The sequence below is a fragment of the Brassica rapa genome, chromosome A09 (assembly GCF_000309985.2).
Source record: "Brassica rapa cultivar Chiifu-401-42 chromosome A09, CAAS_Brap_v3.01, whole genome shotgun sequence".
Classification (NCBI taxonomy): domain Eukaryota; kingdom Viridiplantae; phylum Streptophyta; class Magnoliopsida; order Brassicales; family Brassicaceae; genus Brassica; species Brassica rapa.
In genome coordinates, this window is record NC_024803.2 from 29,187,737 (window position 1) to 29,203,738 (window position 16,002).

Here is a 16,002-nt window from a genome sequence, read left to right on the forward strand (position 1 = left end):
CTAAACCCTAAATCCAGACCGTAACCCTAAATCCTACATCTAAACCCGAATTCTATACCCTAAAACCCAAACCTAAACCCTAAACCCAAACCTATACCCTAAATCCAAACCATATACCATAAAACCTAAACCCAAAACCCAAATTCTATACCCTAAAACACAAACCTATACCCTAAACCCGAACCCTATACTCTAAATCCAAACCCTATACCTTAAAACCTAAACCCTAGATTCAAACTCTATACCCTAAACCCAAACCCTATACCCTAAACTATAAACCCTAGATCTTAAATCCTAAACCCAAACATTAAACCCTAAATTCAAACTTAAACCCTAAACCCAATTCTATACCCTAAATCATGAACTTAAATTGTAGATTCTATATCCAAACCTTAAATTCTAAAAGAACAATATCAACATTAATCTAAATATTTAAGTTTTGGATATGGGTATAGGATTTACAATTTAGATTTAGGGTCTAGGATTTGAGTTTAGGATATAGGGTTTGGATTTATGGTTTATGGTTTAAATTTAGGATTTAAGGTTTGGGTTTAGGATTTAAGATCTAGGGTTTAGGGTTTAGAATTTAGGATCTAGAGTTTGAATTTAGGGTATATAGTTTGGGTTTAGGGTTTAGGTTTTAAGGTATAAGGTTTGGATTTAGAGTATAGGGTTTGGGTTTAAGGTTTAGGTTCGGGTTTTAGGGTATAGTATTTGGGTTTAGGGTTTAGGTTTTAACGTACAGGGTTTATATTTAGGGTATAGGATTTGAGTTTAGGGTTTAGGTTTGGGTTTAAGGGTATAGAGTTTGAGTTTAAGGTTTAGAGTTTAGGGTTTAAGGTTACGGTTTGGATTTAGGGTTAGGGTTTGGGTTTTAGGGTATAGAGTTTAGGTTTAGTATTTAGAGTTTAGGGTTTAAGATTACGGTTTGGATTTAGGGTTTAGTTGGCGTTTTTAACGTCGTTAAAATTGGCGTTATTATTATTATTTTTAACTATTTTGATTTTTAAAAATTATTTAATTGTTTTTATCTATTAATTTATGTGGCATTATAATTGGTTTTTAAAGGTGAGATGAATTTAAAGGTTCACCTAGGGGTGAACCTAAGTTTTGTTCAAAGAAAATATATGAATAACTCTAAGCGAAACAAAGAGTGGATTCATCTACGCCTCATCATCAAGATTGTGTTTTTCATAATGAAACAGACAGATTGATGTTTGGTCCTGAAAGTGATAACTCAAGTCTTGTTACAGGATAATAAAACCTTTTTTTATTTTGTTTTCGAATTTAAACACACACAAATGAAGTCAGGGAGACAATATGATACAGCAGAAGCTCTGTTTTCATCACGGAGAATGCTGCCAAGAAGCAAGACTGTGCGCCGAAGGCCATGTGTTTTTGATGATCACTGAAGACTCTCTTCTTAAAGATGTGCCAAGAGCTGTGTAACTAGTATTATTGTTGAATCCTCTTGAAAGTTTTCTGTTTAAAGGACTTGCACTGCCGTATCCACCATTGATGCTTCGGTTCGAGATACGGCGATTGCTACTAGCTGGTCTTGCCACATAAAAGTTATCTTGCTGGGCTACAGGTGGTGGAATTATCTTTTTCTTTTCCTGCATTGCCGAATCAATATATAGTCAAGCAGGTTCAAGTAGAGATATATAATTCATCTTCACATATTTGTGAGAGAGACTAACCCGGAGCCTTAGCTTCTCCACCTCCTTTTCCTGCCTCAGATTACTGTATTCTTGTAACATTGCAATAAGAGGTTCCTGAAAGAAGCCACAAAAGGATATTTCTATTGATTTTTTTTTTGAATGAACCAAATACTACTCTCCAATCACATTTAACCACATAGAGTTCTGATGGGATCCAATGCATTAGTGATTGTATTATATGTAGGCATAAATTTGTGTCACCTCATTGTACAAGAAGACCTTCTGTCTTTCTGCTTCCCAGATCTTAGTCTTTACCAATATTGATTCCACTAATCCTGGTGTCAACATCATAGTATGTTAAGTCTAAAGCTTAAGAATAAGATGTATATACATGTTCATGTTCATGTCCAAATGTCATTTGTTCTGTTTCTATTACCTGTGATTTTGCTGACTTCTTTGCGTGCCCGTTCCGCTCGCCTTAGATTTTTATGAGCATTTCTACTTACTGAGTATCGGTTCTCGTCCTGTGACAAGATAAGAGTTTGTTGCATGAGTTAGACTACAGAGATGAAATGCAGCTGTTGTCGCAGAAGAGCAATAGTGTAACGCAAAACCTGGTCATATTCTTCTAGCCAACGCTCTTCATCTCGTGCTAACATCCACCTATCCACTTTTTCAATTATTACTTTTCTACTTGCTGCTTCTTCCTTTGCTCTCGCTATCTTTTCATCCATGGCATTAAGAAGCTCAACGTGGTCAATTTCACCTTTAATATAGATCAGTATTAAACTCTGCAATGAGTTTGAGGTATATACACAAGACATGAAGCAGTTGCCGAAGGTTAGAGTTAGTCTCACCAGAGTCTACTAGGTTTATTATATCTCCCACTTCTGTTGATGGAGTTTCCATATGTGATATGTTGCATGTAGTCTCTAGCTCCTTTTGTTTCTTGAGGAAAAGTTCTTTGGTTTTGCTTGCTTTCAGTTGATCTAGTCTCTTGACTTCAGCCTCAGCCTTTTGCATGAAAGTAAAGGTAATTATGTTACGTCATCTATCATTGGTATGCAACCTTTGTATATACGTACCTGCTGAATTATGCCAGATGTAATGCTTCCAGGAGCACACACGTCTGATGGTTCGAATGACAGTAACTCAATGACGTGAGAAAACTTCTGACGATCTTCATAAGATGCATCCATTAGATTCCACAGGTTCGATAAAGCTCTACCAAGATGGTGAATCTGCCAGTTGTAACATGTTCATAAATATGTGAGTCTCTTTACTAAAAATGCTAGAAAATGTATTAAAAACATGTGTACTTAGCTTCAACCTTTTCAAGGCGCTTCTGTTTTTCCTCTTCAAGAGACACAACAGTGCCGTTAAGCTTCTTTAAGATATCATCACTGATGTTTTTGGATATTCCATAGAGATCATTCAAGCTTGGATGGATCTTTGTTATGATCATAGATGCTTCTGTTTCCAAGGTTGCTGACAGGTCTCGAATGGCGCATATATATATTTCAACCTTCTGCAGTCTTTCATTCTTGGTGAGACAAAACAATATAATAAATATAAGTCAGAACAGTCTTATATAGTTAAAGCAAGGCACAACCCACAAATCATTGTGTTACCAAATTAGTATTCCTTCGGTTTCATAAAGATGCATGTTTTGGAAAAAAAATTGTTTCAAAATAATACATTTTGTATTTTCAATGCATATTATATCAACTAATAATGGTTAATTATAAATTCAACAAAATTTTATTTACATTTACAAAAAAATTATTGATTTATAATTATATAATTATGAGAAATAAATAATTACAAAAAATTATGCATTTAATACTGAAATTTAATATATTTAGTTAACATGTGTGAAAAATCTAAATGTATCACTTTTAAACAGAGAGAATATTTACATATGTACCTTCTCATCATGGAGTCTATGGAGTTCATTCTGATACTCCTCCAGTTTCTTTATAGAAAGATCGTTGTCGTCTATCTTTATATTTGTAGATGACTCTTCATATGTTGATCTTCCCGCTATTTCTGCTGAAATCTTCTGAATCTCCCCTTTAACAGACCTGACCTGCTTCACTCTCTCGTCTTTCCTCAGCCTCATCTCACGCAGTGCAGGGGCAATAGCATCCAGCTGCTCCCTCAGTGTTCCTTCCTTTTTCTCTGGCTGTATAAAGAATGACAACAACATAAGTTATCTGAAAATGTTGCCTAGTCTTGTGTTTGTTTTAGAATAAAGATTTACCCTTCCGGGTACTGATCTTTCACCGAGGCACAAAAGAAGATGGGTGAGTTCAGCTTCAGATTCCGCCAGCTCTTGATGTAGACGAGACCTTGCAATATTGGCATGGTCAACTTTTCTACGGTAAGCCTCTACACATTCCTGCTCAATATCGAGCAACACTTTCTCTCTTTCAAACTTATCTTCTCCAACTTCATCCCATATCATCTGTGTACAAAACAGTGAGAGCATCCTTACGCCACAATACTCTTTTAACTACATGAACCATTTTACTTGAAAGAAGCATATAATATAACAAACTTGCCTGTAACTCTTTGAGCAAATATCCGCAGGACATATCTAACAATGAGGAGCTTCTCATGCCTATAGGTATCTGAAGGGAACCCATCTTCTGATGGATGAATTCTCCCGTATTGGGATTGAGGTATGATCAGGTTTGTGGTATTGGTGGTGCTGGTTTTGCTTTGAAGACAAGAGTGAAAGTGACACATATTCTGCTATAGAGACTTCCTGTTTAAGTGATTGCTCTTCCGCATCTCCCTCCTCTTCCATGATTCTTCAGTTTATGTCTCTTTCTCTTTATCTTTCTCAACTTATTTTTATTTATCTAAATTTGGTAAAGTTTAGAGGTCGCTTTAGTGATGCGTTTGTTTCTGCTATATGAAAAGCCAGAGAGAGAGAGATGTTATTGTTTATATAACAGTAACTTGATTCCTAAGCAAGCTCTGGTGGTTTCTAACCTTTTTGCTTATTAAATCAAAATCTCTGTTGATTTCTTCACCATGTGGGTTCTTACAAATGAGCTTTGCCTTTTCTTTTCATGGATTAGGTAAAGTTTTCTGGTTCAAGTTCATGTGATTTTGTCTCCTGTAGTACCAAAGATAGAGAATGCTCATATGATTAATTCAGTTTCATTTGTATGTGTCTGTTTAATAAGTTGCTTTCTTTCAATTTTATAATTAAGTAAAAATAACAGTAAATCTGAATTATCAACCACAATGATCTCTAAACGTCCTAGATGAACCTGTCCTTGCAATTTTTCTGTTGTGGAAGACCATCTTAAAATTATATTTTCTTTAAATTGTTACGCGTGGACAATTATACTTTATAGTTTATAATGACTTGTTTTATACGTCTCTTAAATAAATTCGTAGAGGAGACCTTCAACTAACTAACCAATACTATATCCTAATATTAACATATCTATATTTCGGTTTCAAAAGATTTTCAGCTTCTGCACTGTCCCTAGACCCAAAGGCCAAAACTGTTATAGTAATTCACTAATTCTAATAGATATTTGATGAAAAGTGAATTTTAAGCGTTTCGACCTATGTTTTTATTCTAATTTAAACGTTTTTAAAGATACAAGTCTTAATGTTAAAAAAAAACGATACAAGTCTTTGACTAACGATGATTCAACAACATTTGAAAGATTGAAAGATCATACATTTGTGTTACCAAATCCTCTACTCGTTTTGTTACAAAAAAAAAAAATCCTTTACTCGTTCAGAAACACAATACTCCTGTTTTCTTTATTTCTTCTCAAACAGAACATGGCATCAAATTTTATTTCTTTGATGAAAAAGAAACACAAACGTGAGACACAGTTATAGTTAGTCTGATCTGATCCAACTTACTTACTTTTTGTCTCTCTCTCCTTGTTCTCTAGCTTTACTTTTTTTGAAGCACGAGAATGTTCTGACTGAGGGAGACGCATAACGCATTCCTGAGAATTCAAGAAAGTGTTCGTATTACAAACATGAATTAATCCGGTCTGAAGTATTGTATTGGTGACGGTGGCATTAGTAGGATCTATTAGCTAACGAGTTTTTTTGACTTTAAGCTATTGGATTGGAAAAATGAAATTCACAGCCCAATGACTCCAATCTGACTTAGGCCTAAGGTGAGGGAAGGCTGGAACTGAAATTTGATAAAACATATTATCTCTCTGTTTCCTAAAAGATCAATATTCTAGTTTTTCACACATTCTATTAAAACACATTAAATTTGCATAAATTTTTGTATTTATTTTCTTTCCACAATTTTAAGCCAATAAAAAATTAATTAGACAATTAAGATTTTTGAAGTTTGCAATTAGTTAATAAAACATGCATTGAAAATGTAAAAAATGAATCTTTTAGAAACAAATTTTTTCTCTAGAATATGTATCTTTAAGGAACGTAGGGAGTATAATTTTCTTATTTCGGTTCCGGAACACCACATAAAGTATCGTAGTAATATTCTTTCGTTTTACAAATAGTGTCATTTTCATATTTTCACACAAATAAGAAAATATTATTAAAATCTTTTTATTCATCTATCATTATTAAAGTAGAAGTATTTAAGCTTTTATTTGGCAACAAAGATAGAAGTTAAAAAAAAATAGTGTTGTTTAGAAACATGGATAACAATATATTAAAAAAAGAGTAATGGACTTATGTTATCAAGAAAAATTGAAAATTCATTATATTATAAAAACTATATATATGAGCCATATTTAAAGTATAAGAAAATGGATGGCCCAATCTAATTACCTAAAAACATCTTTGTCTAAAATAATCATAAAACAAAATTTAAATTTTATATACATATTTCAAATCAAAATATTAATTTAAAATTAATTTATATCAAAAAGTTATTCAAAATATACATATATTGAAAATTTGATGTTACTAAAATGTTTTTTTATAACCATTATAAAAATGTTTTAAATATATTTAAGAAAAACACAATCCAAAGCAATTTCAAACACCAACGTAAATTATGATTTTTAGATTTCATATTAAGTTTTAAAATATAATATATATGATTATTTATATGATGGTACGTATAAAATACTATTAATTATATGATTACTTATATGATGGTAGGTAAAAACACGATTAATTATATGATGACAAATATATGATACTTAATAGTGACATGAAAAAAAATAAACAACATATTTTTGCAATATTATATCTTCTATCTTATTAAAGTAGAAGTAGCTTTGGGAATGTTTGGAAACAAGAATAACATAATTAAAAAGAAATATAATGTTGTTTGAAAATATGAATAGCATTATATTAAAAAAAATAATTGGCTTATGTTATTAAAAAAAATTGAAGTCCACTATATTTTTATAAATTATCTGTTTAGACCAGATTTAAAATATACGAAAATGACTCAATCTAATTATTTTTTTGTGCAACTGGTCCAATCTAATTAACTAAAAACATATTTTGTCTAAATTAATCATTAAACAAAATTCAAAACAAAAATTGATTCAAAAATATACATGTATTCAAAAATTGATTTTTACTAATTTATTTTCCAATAACCATTATAAAATTGTTTTCAATATATATATATAAAATACAATACAAAGAAACTAATAGATTGAGTAAACCTTCTTTTTAATTTTTTTATGGACCACCAAAAATAGAATTAGATATACAATACTAAAAATACCTATAATATTTGGGTTACAATATCAAATAAACAATATATAGGAATGTATTAATATTCCTTTATTCGTATTACAAATACAATAATAGTCAAACAATAATATATAACGGAACCATAATTTTAAAAATCCAACAATTACCAATTAGTTATGAATTTATAATGTTCTTATAAATTAAAAAGCAAACACCCGTGCGTAGTTATTATTAATATACTAACAAAATTTTGGTTTGTGAACATCAATTTGTGTGCTACCGACTTAATTTAACAACAGATAAAAAAGACAGTTTGAGAGAGAGAGAAAAAACTCAGAGGGGCTCGGCGGTCGCCCGGTGCGTGAGCGTCCGTGCCGCCGCCGGAGCTCGTGTTTCTTTCAGATAAAATAATCAGGTTCCGGCCTTCTCATCGTCTCTGCCGGTTCCCGCCTGTCCGAGCTCTGGTCTGCCACCAACCGCTTCGGTTCTGGCCCTGGAGTAACGACGCGGTGGCTGAAAAGATGACGCGGAGAAGACCTTAGTTTTCGGAATAATATATCCGGGAGGCGGAGGCTATCGTAGATCCGTCGCCGCCGGTCTTTTGTCTCCGTGGCGGGGAAGCTCTTTCAGGTCCGCCGTCATCGGATCTAGTCTCCGGGGGGTGAAGGCTTCTTCAGCCTTGCGTCGCCGGCTCGTGGCCCTTAATCTTTAAGGTTTAGTTTATTTCTTTTTTCTTCGGTCGGGCTTTAGTTATGTTTGTTTCTGTGTGATGGTGTGTTCGTCGGAGGAGATGGAAGAGCTCCGGCGGAAAGAATGAGGATGTATGCGATTCCTCTGGCGGGTCCCGGCGGATAATGATGATGGAGGAGCTCTCGCTACGGCGATTGAGCCTCTCCGGCTTGAGTGGCCCAAAGTTGGTTGAAAGTAAAGAGGAACGGAGCGATGGAGCTCCGGTTTGGCCGTGTGATCTGGTGGTTGGATCTCCGGCGTCGACGAGTCGCGATGGTATGGCGCTGTCCTTGTGACACGTGTTCCCTCGCGGATGAGGATGGCAACACGTGTACAAGCGGCCAAAAGTGGGATTAGAGAGGCGGCCGAATGCATCTCCGCTTGTTCTCTAGGGTTTTTTCGAGATGGACCCGTAGGACTTAGCCCATTAGAAAAAATTGGATGCCCTAATAGTTGTTGGGCTTCTGTTAAAATATTGTACTGGGCTTGGCCCGTTTCTTTCAAAATATTAAAAACCTTTGACGGAAAAAAAAGAACATCAATTTGTGTGCTTTTATTAGTTGATAACTCATTTTCATTCTTAGAAATAAGGAAACGACAATTTTAGCTTTTAAGTTTGGAATATTATTTTGGAATATATCCCAAAACTGAATAAATTATAATCACTACAAGTTTTGGCATCTTAAAAAAAAGAATAATTTGAAAATAGCGAACATGGTTGACAACAAATAATTTGAAAATAAATATGAAAAAGAAATTAATATAAGTGATTTTAAGAATATTAATGAAGAGGTATTACTGTAATTTAAGATCCGACATATGCATGTATTGTCAGCGCGTGTCGGCCGTCGAAGTCGGCAACCCCCTTAACCTCTCCCTCCAATACAATTCGAACATCTGTTTTGTTCTTATATTAGTATTTGTTTTAAGTAACATTAACCATATCGAACTTTAATTAATTAATTAGCCAACTCTTTTATTATAACTATATTTCATAACTATTGTACGGTTTTCTGTAGATTTTAATGACTATCATAAACTCTCTTTTTTGTGCACATGACTATCATAAACTCACATGCAGATTCAAACGTTCAAATCTGCAGTTTTCTACAGCAACTGAGAAATTCTAAAATTAAATCTCTTAAAACCGTTTTTAAAAGTAAATTTCAAACTAAAATCAATACATAAAGTTTATATATATTTAATTGTTTTTTAACAATCAGATCTTAAGAATACTTATTATCTAAGCATATCCATCCAAATTCTAACTAATCATTGTTACCAACATTAAGAAAAATACTTTCTCAAAAAAACATTTAAGAAAAATAACAGCAGACCATCATATATGTTTTATTTTTATTAGCTGCCACATTTAATAAGAAGATAGGTATGTGTAAGGCTGGGCAAATAAACCGAACCTGAAAATCCGAACCGAACCCGACCCGATAAAAATAATACCAAACCGATCCGAACCCGACACAAAGCCGAATGGATCTTGTTTTATGGTATTTCGGGTTATGGGTATTATCCGAACCGGACCCGAACCTAAATGGATACTCAATAGAACCCGAAACATTCAAAATTTCCAAAAAGAACTTGTACCAAACATGATCTCAATTCCTAATATATATTCAAAATATATTGAACATTTAAAATAATTATCTATTATATGAAGATTGATGGTTGAAGGTGGCGGTTGAAGGTTGAAGTTTTTAGATTTGGGTTTTTTTTTCATTGAATAATGGTTTTTTATTTCATGAGAACTTGATTTTCGTTTCGTGCTTTCATTTATTTGGATTTCTTTCGATCAATAACTATATTTACCTTTCACTTGATTTTGAATGATCACATTTGATATACCTTTTTTTTTTTGAACTAATTTTATTTATGTTTTGGTTACAAAATAGGTAGAAATCAAGTATTTTAAAACCAAAGAACCGATTTTAGTTACTTTTTGGTTACAAAGTAGATATAAATTAGGTACATTTAAACCGAAGAACCGATTGAGACCTGAACCCAAAAGTACATCAGATTGTACCGATTCTTTGAAGATTTACTAAACCCGACCCGAACCCGACAGAACCTGAACCGGTCCCGAACCAAATTTTCATATAACCCGAATGAAGCTGATTTTGATAAACCAAAAAAACTGAAACCCGATTGGAATAAACCGAAACCCGATTGGGACCCCGAATGTCCATGCCTAGGTATCTGAGTATTTATAGTATAATAGCATTATCAGTGGAGAGGAATTCAACCAAAATCTCTCAAATGTATATGTAAATATTTTTATGTTTTAATATGGATATCTCAAAATGATGAAAGACCCATTTTAAAATCTTTTATTTGAGATATTTTAAATATGTCTTTTATAATTTTGAGATATCTATATTATAATATAAATATTTATGCATATATGTGAGCAATTTGTTTAAATAATCTTTCATTAAAAATATTTAAGAGTTTTTATAGTACTTTATAATAAAAATAGAAAAGGAGAGAAAAGAATAAGAACTTTTCATTTGAAAATCTATATTGGGTAAAAGCCATCTAATCAGTTGTCAGAATGTAAATGGTTTAAATTTAATTATTGAATACAATATATAAAAATAATAATTTTATAGTTGAGAAATCCAGTTAGGATATTTCAGTGTTGGACGGGGTATAATCCGTTTTGAAATAAAGAGTGTTCAGTTACAATGTGAATGTCGGTGAAAAATGGACCTCTCGTTGTGCTGACCATACTGTAGTTCGACCAAGAACCAATGTGTCAAAAGCTATTTATTCTACATCACATATTATTATCTTCACTCTACGACAAAAACAGAAGAAAATCTATCAAACTACAAAAAAAAGAGAGAAATATATCTATAAAGAAATTTCAAAATTCTAATACAACAGGAATAGGAACCTAAGTCATTTCAAAATTTCAAAGCTACATTACATTTATTTTTCAATATTGACACTTCATCTTGTATAAAGACAATTTTTTTGTATCTAAACAACCAAACACCATACCACAATGATTTAAAAGAAATTATGAGTATCTTGAAGAAGCTGTTTCTTTTTGTGTGTTTAATAATTAGAATGTCCCCTTAATAATACCGTTGCTAATGCAAATCTAATATTCAAAACCATTTGAAAAAGATACTATAATCGTTTTGATTAAACAATAAACAGAATCTTTCTTTTCACTAAAAGAATAAACTTATAAATTATAAAACAAATCTATTGTGTGCACTCACAAGTTTAGGCTTTATTGACTTCAGAAGAACTTCTCCATCCTTTTCTTTCCACTTAACATAAAAAAAATTTCCTCTTCAAAAAAAATTTCAATCGGTATTAGCCACAGCCATAGCCAAAACTCCACCTCTCTGCTTGTTGGGATCGAGAAGTTTGTCTTGAAAATCTCGTAAACTGTTGTGTCATACAGTCGTAGAAACTAACCAGAAACAGCATCTCAAGAAGAAATAATATTTATACTAATGCTCTTTTTTTGATTGGTTTATGATCAACATCTATCGGATGCAGATCAATGATTCATGATTGGTATGTGTACTCCTCTGTTTCACCAGATTCTTATGTTCATCTGCGTTTTTTTTCTCTGGGAGTTAACCAATTTTTTTTTGTTTCTTGTTTTCTTCCCTCTCTTACTTGACATCCAAGAATCTTCTTTGTTGATTTATGGGTTTTGGTATCGTGATGATTCTGCATCTTCTTATCTTCTTTCCTCTTTTTCATATTTAAGTCTCGTTTGGTTTTGTTTTTGTCAGGACACAACACGTTGCTGTTGAGACAACACTGACCTGGGTTGTGTTTCTAACTTCTCACTGATTCAGGTCTTTTTTTTTCTTGTCTTCTTGTAGTATTGAATCATAAGCCTACATAGAGCTATTGTGATAAATATAAACGGCGAGGATATTGAAACTATGGATGCTAATGAAGTTGAAGAAAATTTCTTTGCCCCTGGCGATGCCAAGGTATCTGAATCAAGTCCATATCCAGTTTTTGTTGAGATCTCTCCATCTTTATTCTTCTTTGTTTATCCTAGTTCATATCTTGTATTACATTGATAACTAATACTTTCATTCTATGCTTTTAGTTCTTGATTTATCATAGTTTAATAATTAAGAACTGTAAATGAGTGTCTTAACAGATTCCTGGTTCAGGTGCATGGAGAAATGTGCAATGCCCTTTCAGTGATCTACTGCAAGATAATGACTATTTTCCCTTCTCTCGAAGATGCTCGGCCGAGAAGCAAATCTGGAATTCAAGCTTTATGTTCACTTCACGTAGTTTTAGAAAAAGTGAAGAACATTCTACACCATTGCACTGAATCTAGTAAACTATATTTGGTAACCTTTCTTTTTCTGTTCTTTCTTTAAAAAAAATCAGTTCCTTTCTTGTGGAGACTCTCTAGCTAACAAGCTGCTTTGACATGTAGGCTATAACAGGAGATTCAGTAGTTTTGAAATTTGACAAGGCCAAATCTTCTCTTACAGATAGCCTTAGGCGTGTTGAAGACATAGTCCAACAGTCCCTTGGCTCACAGGTAGTTACTTCTCTGTGTTCCTGTCTCTTTGTACTCTTGTTTTGTACTTCCTGTCTTTATATCTTATATTTTTCAGATTTTGGAGATTTTGATGGAACTAGAGAATACTCAGTTCTCACTTGATCCGTTAGAGAAAGAGATCAGCGATCAAATCATTGGACTGCTGCAACAAGGAGGCAACTTCGAAAGCTCATCAGACAACAACGAACTTGAGGTTTTCCATCAAGCTGCTACTAGACTAGGCATCACATCTTCAAGAGCAGCACTAACAGAGCGAAGATGCCTCAAGAAACTCATTGAGAGGGCACGTATGGAAGATGACAAGAGGAAAGAATCAATAGTGGCTTACCTTTTACATCTCATGAGAAAGTACTCAAAGCTATTCAGAAGTGAGATATGGGATGACAATGATTCACAAGGTAGTAGCTCATTGCCTTGTTCACCGACCATTCAGGGCTCTCTTGATGATCCACCTGGCCGTGCTTTCGACCGGCAGCTGTCAAAACTGAGTTCATTCAACTTCAGACCTTGTAATAACAACAGGAGATCTTCAGTACAGATGTCTGTTCCTCCAGAAGAACTGAGGTGTCCGATATCATTACAGCTTATGTATGATCCTGTTATCATCGCCTCTGGACAAACGTATGAGAGAATTTGTATTGAGAAATGGTTTAGTGATGGACACAACACATGTCCTAAAACTCAGCAGCAGCTCTCTCATCTCTGCTTGACTCCTAACTACTGTGTCAAGGCTTTAATCTCTAGTTGGTGTGGACAGAATGGCGTTCAGGTACCTGATGGACCTCCTGAGTCTCTAGATCTTAACTACTGGAGGCTGGCATTGTCTGTGTCCGAGTCCACCGACAACACAAGAACAGCCAAAGGTGTTGGTTCTTGTAAGTTTAAGGATGTGAAGGTGTTTCCTCTGGAAGAAAGTGGAACTATTAAAGAGGAAACATATGAATCTGAATACCAAGAAGCTGAAGTTACTCTTGCTGAACAGTGTACAGAGTTGTTGACCAATTTGAGTGAAGTGGATAACTTAAGGAAAAAGTGCAGAGTTGTTGAGCAAATAAGAGTACTGCTAAAAGATGATGAAGAGGCCAGGATCCTCATGGGGGGAAATGGTTGTGTGGAAGCTTTGCTTCTTTTTTTAGGAGCAGCTCTCCATGAAAAAAATGATTCAGCTCAGAAAGTTGGAGCCATGGCTCTCTTTAACTTGGCTGTGGACAACAACAGGTATTACTAAATACTCCCTTCTTTAAAAATATACTAGGGTAGCCCTATGGACGGGTTATCAAATAAACAAATAAAATAAATTACTTAAAATATTAATCTTATTTTAAACTGAAAGTAAAATTAACTTTCATGCTTTTTTATTAAAACAATTTAACTATTTATTTTAAAAACCGTAAACTTATTAATTATTAAAATTAATTTTCCGATGAGCCAAACCTACATCTAATCGATCTTTCTCAGCGACCGTATGCACAGCCTCATATTCAATGCAATATAGAAACCTAGGAAGAACGAATTCTTTTGGTAGGATTGGAATCACATGAAGAGTATTCAACCCCGGGGCCGTGAGTACAGTGGAAATGGTGACGATCACGTGTTCTTCAACCCTGACTCGGTGTGTTTACGACGGCTGAAACCTTGGCTGACTTTTCCGACCAAGTGAAGAAGATGAAGATACCATTAAGAGGCCAAAAGAAAACGTATGAGGAGCCCATCAGAACAATTTAATAAGCCCAAGTACAATACATTATCGAAACATGAAGAAGATTTAAGGCATGACACGTGGCGAGTTGTGAGGGAGTGACTTAATTACGTGGCGCTGAGGTGTCTTCACAGGAGAGAGACCAACATTTTTATATATATATAGATATATATCTTGGAGTTTTCACGCCTAGTAAATTTTGATTATAAATGTGGTATTTTTGTGATTAATTATTTTTCACAACTTTTATTCAATCAGAATTCAATAAACACAATTATTTTCTTCGATTAATTGTCATTATTACCTAATAAAAATACATTAAAAATATAAAAATGTATTTTTTAAAACAATTTTTTCTCTTAAAAACATGGATCATTTGAAATAGAAAGAGTATGTTTTGCACAAGTGCCTTATCTACTTTATCTTGTCTTGTATTAACTCTGGAGGATCTCATGTTTGGTTTTTTCCTTTTCTTGTGGGGACTTTCAGGAACAAGGAGTTGATGCTAATATCAGGAATCATTCCTCTACTGGAGGAAATGCTATGTAACCCACATTCACATGGTTCAGTGACAGCACTTTATCTGAACCTCTCTTGTCTTGACGATGCAAAACCCATCATAGGTTCGAGTCTTGCAGTTCCCTTCATGGTGAATCTTCTTTGGACTGAGACTGAAACTCAATGCAAAGTAGACGCCCTTCACGGTCTTTTTCACCTCTCCACCTACCCTCCAAACATTCCTTGCCTTCTATCAGCTGACATCGTCAACGCTCTTCAATCACTCACCATCAGTGATGACCAAAGATGGACGGAGAAGTCCCTAGCTGTCTTGTTAAATCTGGTTTTGAACGAGGCAGGAAAAGAGGAGATGGTTTCAGTACCTGGACTTGTGAGCAACCTCGCCACTGTTCTTGACACTGGTGAACCAAATGAGCAAGAACAAGCAGTTTCTTTGCTTCTAATATTATGCAACCACAGTGAGGTTTGTAGCCAGATGGTTTTACAAGAAGGTGTGATACCTTCTTTGGTGTCTATTTCTATAAATGGGACTCAACGAGGAAGAGAGAGGGCGCAGAAGCTGTTGACACTGTTCAGGGAACTGAGGCAGAGGGATCAAACTCATCTTACAACAGAACCGCATGAAGAGGTGACACTGACAAGCCCTGAAGAGGGTGGATTCACTGTCGCTGCAGCGGTTGTAACAGAGTCTAAACCGCAGTGTAAGTCAGCCTCAAGAAAGAAAATGAGAAGAGCATTTAGTTTTCTATTGAAAACCAAGAGCTTCTCAGTTTACCAATGTTGAGAGTTTGTGTTTCCTTTAGTCTTAAAGACATTATGATCTCTTTTTGAAAGTCTTGGAAACAAAACAAAGTTTGTATAGTTTTTTGGTAACTGTTTTGTATAAATGCTTTTTGCTCTATAGCTAAAATGCAATTTAAAGATTTGTTAGTACTTCTTGTTTCCATTTTTTTTTAGAGAACAAAAAAGATTTTCATCAGTGGAAGTAAGCCCCGTTCTGGTAAATCCCGTAAGGACCCAAGTGAATTACTGTTTATTGGCCATAATATCTTTTTTGCTGGAGAGACCATGAAGGCTCCACACACGCGTCTCAGCCGCTATGCCCCTCCAAGCACAAGACTCTCTCGTTACCGAGGCCGCAT

At 34.3% G+C, this 16,002-nt stretch overlaps 2 protein-coding genes across 3 annotated transcripts; one reads left to right on the forward strand and one right to left on the reverse strand.

Annotated features, from left to right (window-relative positions):
- Positions 1-1,164: 1,164 nt before the first annotated feature.
- Positions 1,165-4,555, reverse strand: LOC103839010 (65-kDa microtubule-associated protein 8). Its single transcript, XM_009115479.3, has 11 exons — positions 4,226-4,555; positions 3,925-4,128; positions 3,589-3,846; positions 2,992-3,204; positions 2,747-2,902; positions 2,519-2,675; positions 2,276-2,427; positions 2,098-2,185; positions 1,923-1,996; positions 1,701-1,775; positions 1,165-1,616 (listed from the first exon to the last, which is right to left on the reverse strand). Exons 1-11 carry the CDS (start codon positions 4,307-4,309, stop codon positions 1,347-1,349), a joined length of 1,731 nt encoding a protein of 576 aa, XP_009113727.1. The 5' UTR covers positions 4,310-4,555; the 3' UTR covers positions 1,165-1,346.
- A 1,825-nt stretch (positions 4,556-6,380) lies between these two features.
- LOC103839012 (U-box domain-containing protein 45) lies at positions 6,381-15,793 on the forward strand. Of its 2 annotated transcripts, XM_009115480.3 has the most exons (7): positions 6,381-9,456; positions 10,277-11,618; positions 11,936-12,049; positions 12,239-12,424; positions 12,514-12,621; positions 12,698-13,860; positions 14,831-15,644. In XM_009115480.3, exons 3-7 carry the CDS (start codon positions 11,999-12,001, stop codon positions 15,642-15,644), a joined length of 2,322 nt encoding a protein of 773 aa, XP_009113728.1. In that variant the 5' UTR covers positions 6,381-9,456; positions 10,277-11,618; positions 11,936-11,998. The 2 variants fall into 2 exon arrangements, with proteins under 2 accessions (XP_009113728.1, XP_033137137.1); XM_033281246.1 differs by lacking the exon at positions 6,381-9,456 and having other exon boundaries at positions 9,737-12,049; positions 12,226-12,424; positions 14,831-15,793.
- The last annotated feature ends 209 nt before the right edge of the window (positions 15,794-16,002 follow it).

What these genes read in the sequence shown, in the direction of transcription:
- LOC103839010 (XM_009115479.3), bottom strand. Translation starts at nt 4,309, where the DNA reads ATGGGTTCCCTTCAGATACCTATAGGCATGAGAAGCTCCTCATTGTTA. An exon ending in AACAGAAGCGCCTTGAAAAG is followed by an intron (nt 2,903 to 2,991) that starts GTTGAAGCTAAG and finishes TACAACTGGCAG; the next exon opens with ATTCACCATCTTGGTAGAGC. An exon ending in CATCTGGCATAATTCAGCAG is followed by an intron (nt 2,676 to 2,746) that starts GTACGTATATAC and finishes TTCATGCAAAAG; the next exon opens with GCTGAGGCTGAAGTCAAGAG.
- LOC103839012 (XM_033281246.1), top strand. Translation starts at nt 12,003, where the DNA reads ATGCTAATGAAGTTGAAGAAAATTTCTTTGCCCCTGGCGATGCCAAG. An exon ending in AATCTAGTAAACTATATTTG is followed by an intron (nt 12,425 to 12,513) that starts GTAACCTTTCTT and finishes TTTGACATGTAG; the next exon opens with GCTATAACAGGAGATTCAGT. An exon ending in TTGGCTGTGGACAACAACAG is followed by an intron (nt 13,861 to 14,830) that starts GTATTACTAAAT and finishes GGGGACTTTCAG; the next exon opens with GAACAAGGAGTTGATGCTAA.